Raw genomic sequence first — 9,561 nt, 5'->3', positions numbered from 1 at the left:
TGGAATATTCACAAATGATGTAGCAAGAACTGGGAAGAAACATTTTACATATTTGGGTCCATTGGCACCAACAACTCAGGGTAAATTCAAAACACAGTATGTCTTCTCTGGGTTTGTACCCATCAGCCTTTATAGAAAACAGGCAGTAAGTGTGGCCTATGATGAGATCAAAGGTTAAGAAGGTGATGAGAATATTCTGAATACTCACTTAAAGTCCACAGGAATTTGAAGTTCTTCAAGTTTTAGTAGCTCACAGGAGAATAATTAGGATGATAATAAAAACAAAGTTTTAAAACCCATGTAATAATCATAAAAAAGGAAAACTCAGTTATTGAATGCAATAGGATTTCTGTAGCTCCTTGGTGAACAGGTGGGCTTTGGAGTGATTGCAGTCCCCAGTCTTGTCTCCAGGCTACAAAGTTGCCTCTAGGGCTCCCGAAGTGAGTGAAATTTAGAGTATGCCCATGGTTCTGACAGATAATGAACAGAGTGGCATGTGTACTCACTGCTCCTCTTTGACACCTGATGGACGCAATAGGTGTTCTGCCACCTGGACATGTATCACAGTGAAACTACATAGGGTGACATGCCCATTAGCACAAGTACCCCAGAGATGATCAGGGGGTCACATTGTAGTTCAAGTTTTTCTTGCTTCTGCCAAGGTTGCTAATAATACCTGATAGTCATGGCAATCTGAGATGGAGAATTTCTGGAACCAGAGCCTTCTCTTTGGAGCTGTGAGTAATCAAATTGCCTTTCACCCATATCTCAGACTAGGATCTTAGCGTGGTGTCCATTGTGAGTTATTGTTTAAGTGTGGGGGAGTCAGATGTCAAGTTCATAGCAGACATAGGCTCTCTTTTGCCATCTCTTAGATTTCTTTTCAGTTTAAGGGCAAATCGAACCCTACTTTAAATCATTAACAAAATCATGATAAATTGTTCTTAAACTTATTTTGGTGTGAAAGCTAAAGATTTTCTTTAAGATTTTTAATGGGATTAATAGAGTTTAGGGGCCTCGCTGGTGGTGCAAGGGGTTAAGACTCAGCTCTACGAAGCTATCTGCAGCCACTGGCGCTCGAGTTCCATCCCCAGCCAGGGAGCTACCCATATGGTGCAGCAGACAGATCTCTCCTGTCACCCGCTGCTCCCCTCAGCAGTGTATTTCAGTAGATTCACCTGTTCTGCTCCCCACTCTGTCTCTGGTGAATTCTCTCACCCCCGCACCTCTGAACTTGTATGCACCCCAGCTCTTGTATGCATAAATAAATAAATCTTCAAAAACAATAGCAGAGTTGAAAATGATTATTATCTAATGAACACTTATATAAGTGAAGAAGCATAGGTAATAGGGATTGTGTGGCTAGTCATGCAAGCTGGAATGGTGGACTGGTCAATGGATTCCTGAGAATTCATTGTTCAAGATTCTGCTTCTGTAGTGGCAGAGTAATTTCTACAAGACCAAACTTCCTATAGATAGCAAACATACAAACTCTACAAACAACTTAAGAAAAACAAAAGCTACTTAAAGGCAAAGTGAGGAAAAATCAGGGTAAACAAAGGAGGGGGAATTAACATTTAGAGAAAGAGAAGGGCTTTAGGTGAGAGTGTCTCCCCTAACTTGAAAATATAGATATCACTTTAAACCTGGCTTGTTTTGAAACAAAGATAGTGCCTCTGACCGCTCATCAAAAAAAAAAAAAAAAAAAAAAAAAAAAAAATGGAAGACTGAGTACAAGGGAACAAGATCTTTAAAGTATTGAAAGATGAAAGTTATAAACTCAGGACACTACATCCAGTGAAAACATGCTTTGATGATGAAAGCACACAAAAAAAAGACATTTTGAAATAAAAGCAACAATAGTTTCTCAGGAAATCTACACTACTGGAAATTCTAAAAGTAGGGCTTTTTGTTTTTGTTTCAGAATTAGGAGAAATGTTACCAAATGAAAACTCAGGTCTTGAGGAAGGGGAATACCAGAAATGGTAAAAAAAAAAAAAGGGACAGGCATAAAACAGTTTTTCTTTAATTAAGAAAAATTCACAGAACTGTTTAAGACAAAAAGTAATACTGTATTCTAAGGTGTCTAATGTTTATAGATGGAATATATATGGAAATTATTATATAAAAATGGAGCCAGGGGAGAGGGTAAATAGGCATATAGGGTTACATGCTGCTCATGTTTTATACACAGTATTACAATATTATCATTAACTAGACAAAGTATAAGATTATTCACTGTAATTTCTTAGAGAAATCATTGAAAAGATATATAACTGAAAACAATAGCTGAATTAAAATGGAATCCTGAAATTATGCAATTAATCCTAAAAGAAGGCAGGAAATGAGGGGCAGGCTGCATAAAAACCCAAGGAGACAAAAAGGAAAAAAAAAAGGTAGACTTAAATCCAACTACATCAATAAGAGACAAAACACACCACTTAAAAGCAGAAATTATCAGAATGGATTTTTTTTTTTTTTAGAAAGAATCAGCTATGCGCTCTTTACAGGAGTCATATGTTAAATAAAGACACAGGTTGAAAATACGTGGATGAAAAGAGATGTATCATACAAACCGTAGTTCTAAAAAGGGTGGAATGGCTGTACAATTCATATACCATACCATACTAAAAAGTGGACTTTGAGACAATGATTATTACTACAGTTAATAATAAAAAATCGGGGCCTCCTTGATGGCGCAAGGGGTTAAGCACCGCACTATGAAGCAATCTGCAGCCTCTCAGCACGAGTTCAATCCCCCACCCAGCCAGGGAGAAACCCACATAGCGCAGCAGACCTCTCCTGCCTCGCCCGCTGCTCCCCTCAGCAGTGTATTTCAGTCAGTTTGCCTGTTCTGTTCCCCACTCTGTCTCTGGTGGATCTTCTCATCCCCCGCATCTCTGGCCTGTACCCCAGCTCTTGCATGCATAACAAAATAAATCTTTAAAAAAATAATAAAAAATCGACCAATTCATGATAAAGACACGGCCCTTGTAAATATGCATAAATAAATCTTTAAAACTTTTTTTTTTAAAGATTTATTTATGCATACAAGAGCTGAGATATAGGCCAGAGGTGTCGGGGGTGAGAGGATTCACCAGAGACAGAGTGGGGAGCAGAACAGACAGATTGACCAAAGTACATTGCTGAAGGGAGCAGCGGGAGAGTCAGGAGAGGTCTGCTGTGCCTTATGCGTTGCTCCCAGGCTGGCCAGGGATCGAACTCACGCTACAGTGGCCACGGATCGCTTCATAGTTTGCATCTCAACCCCTGCACCACCAGGGAGGCCCCAGTGGAAAAACTTTTTTTTTTTTTTTTTTTTTTTATAGAGGCATGTTTATTTATTTGTTTGCTTGTTTGTTTATACATGCACTGGGTACGGTCAGAAGCGCGGGAGGGTGAGAGAGTTCACCAGAGCCAGAGCGGGGAACAGATTAACAGACTGATGAAATACACTGCTGAGGGGAGCAGCGGGCGGCAGGAGAGGTCTGCGCGCCATGTGGGACCCTCCTCCAGTGGCCGGGGAGCAGCCGGGGATCGAACCAGCACCGCAGAGGCTGCGGGCAGCTTCGCAACCCAGTGCTCAACCGCTGCGCCACCGGGGAGGCCCATGGAAAAACTTTTAACATTTGCCCCCCCATCCCATATTTCATCTGTTATGTTATCCCAGTCATTAAAACTACATAAAAATTTTAACTTTTGTTACAACCTAGCTACCTAAATAAATGTAAACCTCCTATCTAGCCTCCTATATGCATATACACATAAAATTCATCTTTCACCCCTAAGTTGCCCCATGTTCCTCTCTGTTTTCCAAAAGTTTTTCTTCACATTTGTTGAGAAGACTCATTTTCCAGATTCCACTGAATTAAGAAGAAAAGCTGCTATGTAACTTAGAGAACTGCTGTTGTGCTTGTTGCTGAACATACTGGAAAAGAGAAAAAAAAATACATTTGAATTTAGATGCTCATCCAGAAGATAAAAAATAGCAGTGGTTAGAAGATTTATTACTCTCAGAAGGTGTTCCATACTCTTAACAAGGAGCTCCTAATCAACTACCAGCTCCTTTTATAGCTTGATCTGAGTCATGTAACTACAGGGCATGAACATCTTCAATCCTCTTATATGAAGGAAAAAACTGCAGAAGAGTGCCAGTTCATCTTGCAACCACAGATGTTTCCCAGTCTCTGATTAGCCTTCCAAAAAAGTGAAATCTACTATCTCACTAATTCTTTATCCTGTACCTCTGTTCTCATTGTCCATCTCTTCAGGGATGTGTTCCAAGGATGGTCTGATACTGAAGTGGAGGTTAGGCCAGTGGTTCTTGAGCCTAAGCATCAGAGTCACTAGGAGAACTTGTTCCAGTGGATTGCCAGGTCAGTCCCAGAGGTCTTGATTTAGGAGTCTGGCCCTCATCTTGAGTATTTGCATTTCTAACTAGCTCCCTGCTGATGCTGATGGTCTGAGGTCTGCACTTTGAGGACGTTTGGATTGTCCTGTTAAAGGGGAAAGAGAATGCTAAGAAAGTACCAGGATTTTCTCAAAGCGTTTTTTTTCTGTTGTAAGAAACTTGTTAAAAATAAATCCTCAGGTCCCACCACCAGTATATTGAGAAACTCTGGGCTGTGGTCAGTAACCCATAATCCACAAACCCTCCAGGGGATTCTGATGCACACTGAAGAATGAGAACTAGTGCTCTAAGTGATATTCTAGCTTCCTAAGACCTATTCTAGGATGGGGGCACAGGGGCTCATAGTAGGTCAATATTCTGTGGTCAATACCCACAATTCGCTGTTAGAGTCCTGCTAGACAATCCTTACAAGCAAAATATTTGCTTCTTTTGGAGGCATGTAAGGTATGGTGCAGGAATCATTTTATAAACTATGGGCCCACATTTTATTGGTTCCGTTTCAAGAATGACACAATCAAAATGATGCATTCCTATTTAGTGCATGAATCCAAACTCTCAATAAGCAGCCATCAGGCTGTGGTCTCAATGATGAACTTTTTAAAGATATAGAAACACGTTAGGATGAATTTATGGTCAACCTTTGAAAAAGGTATTCTTTGTGCATATTTTCTTATTTATTTATTCGAACATTTTCAAACACTAGTTTCCTGCCAAGCTATGTTACATACCGAATGACAAACAGAGTTGAGCAAAACACAACCCACTTTCTTTACTGAAGCCATAAGGGCTGCAGAGAGTCAGCAAAAGAAGGGACCTTAGTAACCTTTGGACCACACAGTTGTATGGTCCTCAGCCAGAAGAATCAAATTTCACTGGAGAATTTGTCCTTGACCTACTGAGTCAAAAACTCAGGAACTTGTGTGGGGGCTGGGTAGGAGAGATGGCCAGCTATCAATTTTAAGTACTTTGGATGATCCCCATACATGCTGAAGTCAGAGAGACAGCAATCCAGTCTTTTTTTAGATCACAGTCTACTCTAAGAATCCAATGAAAACAGTGTTTTGCATGTAACTGTGATGTGAACTGTGAAGGATCATTTTAAGGACTGATCTTGCCAGGCCCTTATTTTACAATTAAGCAAAGTAAATACCAACAGCTAAATGATCCACTAATTAAACAGCTAATTAATGGCAGAATGGTGTATCCAGCTCAAGCCAATAAATTCTAAGTTCATCTCTCTGCTCCTCCGCTTGCACAGCAGAAGTACAATTTATGTCATAGTAACCGGATTGAATTTTTTTAAAGATTTATTTATTTATGCATACAAGAACTGGGGTACTGGCCAGAGGTGCGCGAGTGCGAGAGGATTCACCAGAGATCTGCCGCGCCAAGTGGTACCCTCTCCAGCCAGCTGGGATCCAACCGGCACTGCAGAGGCTGAGGACAGCTTCACAGCGCTGTGCTCAACCACCTGCGCCACCAGGGGAGGCCCTTTGCTCAGTTTCTATTCAAGCTGCAGACCACACATTCTCTTTATTATAAATCAATAAGTAGTTAAACACACACGTAAACAACCAAGGTGTAAAGATACTGAATATACACAAAGACAAGCTTTAAAAAGTGTTTTGCAAAGAAGAGACATTTTACTTTCATCTATAGCACAAGCAAAGGGACATAGCAATGTAGGGGATCTTCCCTTGAAGAGGCTCCTACCTTCCTCAGATGTACAGAGAGCAGAGCTGCTATCAGCTGAGAGAGTGAGGTCAGGGACCCTGACTTAGCTGAGCTGTGGACACCAACTCAAACCAGATGATTCTATAGCCATGTAGGAAACTGCCTTGTTTCCAAACTGCTGGCGCTATCTTGACTTGAAATAGGATTTTCATTACCCTCACCCCTACAATTACACAAATTGGATTTGCTTAATTCTATTACTTTAAACTTTCATCTTACTGAAAAATTACTGTGAACTATGCCCACAATGTGTGCAAAATGCATTCAAATGTATAAATGCAAATTCAGACAGACTGCATTGTAAGAATTAGTCAAATCCTTTGACCCAAATTTCTATTTTTCCTAAATCACCAAAGATTTATGTAAGAAAATTTTGAAGTTATTTTTTAAAAGCAAAAATTTACAAAATACCTCATATTGAATAATAGAGTAATAAATAATGCCCCATCCATACCAAGAACAATTGTATACATTGTAAACTCATGGTTTCGAAGACTAATTATTGATCTGGTATAATGTTAAAGAATACTATTTTAATAAAGAGTAGGATATAAAAATGATATTGAATGGATTGTAATCTTTAAAAGAATTAAGCAAAATCCTATTTGTAAAAATATAACATGAGTGCTTACCTATGACAGAATACTATATAATGCTTAGTTCCTTCCAAAAGCTTTTATATTTTCCCAAATAAACATGCATTAATTTAAAAAATTATAAGCTATTTCTAAAGAAATTCAAGTATGTTAGAAAGAGTAAAAAAAGAAAACTCTCCTCCCAGTCCTGCTCAAGGCTTAAACAGCAATAACAATTATTTACAATTAAAGACCTTACTCCAATGTATTTATAAAGCTATGTTATAGATGTATACACCTAACTTTCATTTTGGAAAAATACATTCCTTTTAACTTTCACTTCCGATCTTTTACATATTGTGAACAACTCTTTTATAATAGCATTTCCTGCCAAATTAACTCCTAGAACCATAGAAAAGGAAAACCCACTTTTTTTTTGCATCATCATTTGTTTTAGTAATTTTTCCCAACCCCATGAGTAAAACATTTTATCTAAATTTTTACACATTTTCAAATCGTAGAGTATCTTTACATGTTGATTGCTCATATGAAGTGAGTATATGCTTTGCATTCTTGAATTATTTTCCTTGTTGATTTACAGATTTTTTTTACATTATGTTGATGCTAATTCTTTATTATCTTTATCAAAAATATTTTCTCTTCATCTGTTGAGGCTCCACTGCTCCCCCGTGCATAGTGTTTACCTATGTAGCTTTTATTATTCTATTTTATTTTTTTTAATTGAAAGTCCTCTTTTTTTAAAAGATTTATTTATTTATTTTATACAAGCACTGGGTACAGTCAAAAAGCACGGGAGGGTGAGAAAATTCACTGGAGACAGAGCGGGAAACAGAACAGGCAGACTGATGAAACACACTGCTGAGGTGAGCAGCGGGCATGGCAGGAGAGGTCTGCGTGCCATGTGGGACCCTCGTCACGGCTGGGGATCGAACCATGGCTGTAGAGGCTGCGGACAGCCTCGCAGCCCAATGCTCAACTGCTGTGCCACGGGGGAGGCCCTTAAGTAGCTTTTATTAAGAAAAACATTTTAGCTTTTTATAGACAGGCCATTGAATTGGTTTTTTTTTTTTCTTTTGTTTGCTTTAGGTTTTGCGTCGTGCTTTCCCTCATGTCAAGGTTACAAGCACATTTTCTACATTTTCTTTTAGTACTTTTAATGTTTTAGTATTTGGTAAAGATTTTTAATCTATCCAGAAACAATTTTAATATTTATTTATGTGCTACTGTGGCGGCAGTTTTGAAGATGGTCCTGAGTAGTCTCTTCTCATGGTCTTCATACCTCACACAGCCCCTTCCCACACCCTATCAGTGCACAATAGCACATCAGGTCCGTGCCAATGTAATTATAATTTCAGGTTGATTTCTACTGTACTACAAAGATAACTGAAATGTATCACCTATGAGAGAAATAACAGAATTATTTCTACAAATGACAAGAAATACAACCATTCAAAATTCTTGATAGAAAAAAGGACATAAACCTGAATGCCATCTATGTAAGAAGTGATGTAAAGAAATAAAAGCTTGAGAACATAAGCCCAGATTTTTAAAAAGCCATTTATTTAAAAAAAACTGGTTTGTCAAATCACATAACGAGCAGTACACAACTACCAAAGTGGCCCTGTAATAGACACCAGTGGGGCGTTCACCACACAGTACCTGAAAAATACAGCTAAAAAAGAGGAGTCTGTTGAGTACTTAATTTCAGATTTCTATTTGACTCCTGTTGAATGGCTTTAAGTTAGCATATAGTGAGTGAGAGGTAGAGTCCCAAGTATAATAGCTGATGCCTCAGGGCTCCATATAAAAACAAAACAAAAACAAAACCATTTCCCTTCTGCACAAGGGAAGCCTATTCTATTCTTTATTTCCTTTGTGAAAACAGAAGCCAAGTTTCTCTTCTCAAATGATTCAGCATTCCAAAGTGTTGTGTGGTGACCTAGGTGTTGTGCTTCTGGCTTGAGCATCTAATTTTCCTCACCTTCTGATTCAGACTCTAGGAGAGAAAAGAAAAGTCAGGATTTTTTTTTATTCTTCTATGACTCCATCAAATAAGATGATGAAAGTGTTCCTTCCCCCACTCCAAGGACATTTTTGCCCTAGGTTTCCATTTACTACGCAAGAGAGTCAACATAGGAGGGCAAAGAAAATTTTTCCACCTTTTTGCCTTTAAATGAAATATGACTTTCTAAAACTACAAAATACTCATAAATATTATTAGAGAACACAGTTACTTTTATTCTTCTGATCATCTAAAATATACTTTTCAAGCTTAGTTGAAGTCAATCTCATTTATTATTTTTCTTTCACTTTGTGTTTCAAAGTGGTGTTTCATTACCAGTCAACTAGTAAAGATGCTATAAAAATTCATAGAATGTCACAATGTGCAATTAAATCAAATGTTTTTTTTTTTTCATTTCACATCTGGTGATTATTTGTTCCTCTTTGTCCTCCAACAGAGTGCATAATTTCAGAGGTTTGGTTTTGTTGTTTATCATATGGGAATTTTCATTGCCTATATTCCAAAAGGAAGGCTAAGATGTAGCAAAATGTTTGATGTGGAGGATACCTCAAGAATTTGAGTTTCAGGAAGGCAAGAAAAATCTGTATAAGGCAAGTTTATCTTGCATTATAATGAGGCAGTATTTGTTAACTGTTAAATGGAATCATACCTTCCTCAGCATTTTGTAACCACTCAACAAACTTCTTCATCTGGTCAAGAAAAACACTTTTGCCTTTGGCAACATGTGCTTCTTTGTACCACTTCAATATTGCTTCTTCACTTAGCACATCAGCTGAAATTTCAAACAGAAGATTACA

The 9,561-nt window shown here is 38.2% G+C and overlaps 1 protein-coding gene across 2 annotated transcripts in view; it reads right to left on the bottom strand.

Moving 5' to 3' along the window:
• Nucleotides 1-8,284: 8,284 nt before the first annotated feature.
• BZW2 (basic leucine zipper and W2 domains 2) overlaps nt 8,285-9,561 on the bottom strand; it is a 55,978-nt gene continuing 54,701 nt past the window's right edge. For both annotated transcript variants that reach the window (XM_037508453.2, XM_037508461.2), the window contains exons 11-12: nt 9,414-9,536; nt 8,285-8,737 (exon numbers count right to left, since the gene is read on the bottom strand). In XM_037508453.2, coding sequence (XP_037364350.1) covers nt 8,709-8,737; nt 9,414-9,536 — 152 coding nt within the window. In that variant the 3' untranslated portion in view covers nt 8,285-8,708. The remainder of the gene's footprint in view (nt 8,738-9,413; nt 9,537-9,561) is intronic.

Source organism: Talpa occidentalis, unplaced genomic scaffold (assembly GCF_014898055.3).
Source record: "Talpa occidentalis isolate TD23 unplaced genomic scaffold, MPIMG_talOcc4v2.1, whole genome shotgun sequence".
Classification (NCBI taxonomy): domain Eukaryota; kingdom Metazoa; phylum Chordata; class Mammalia; order Eulipotyphla; family Talpidae; genus Talpa; species Talpa occidentalis.
The sequence above is the reverse complement of the archived record's forward strand: the minus strand, read 5'-3'. Positions and strand labels throughout refer to the sequence as shown.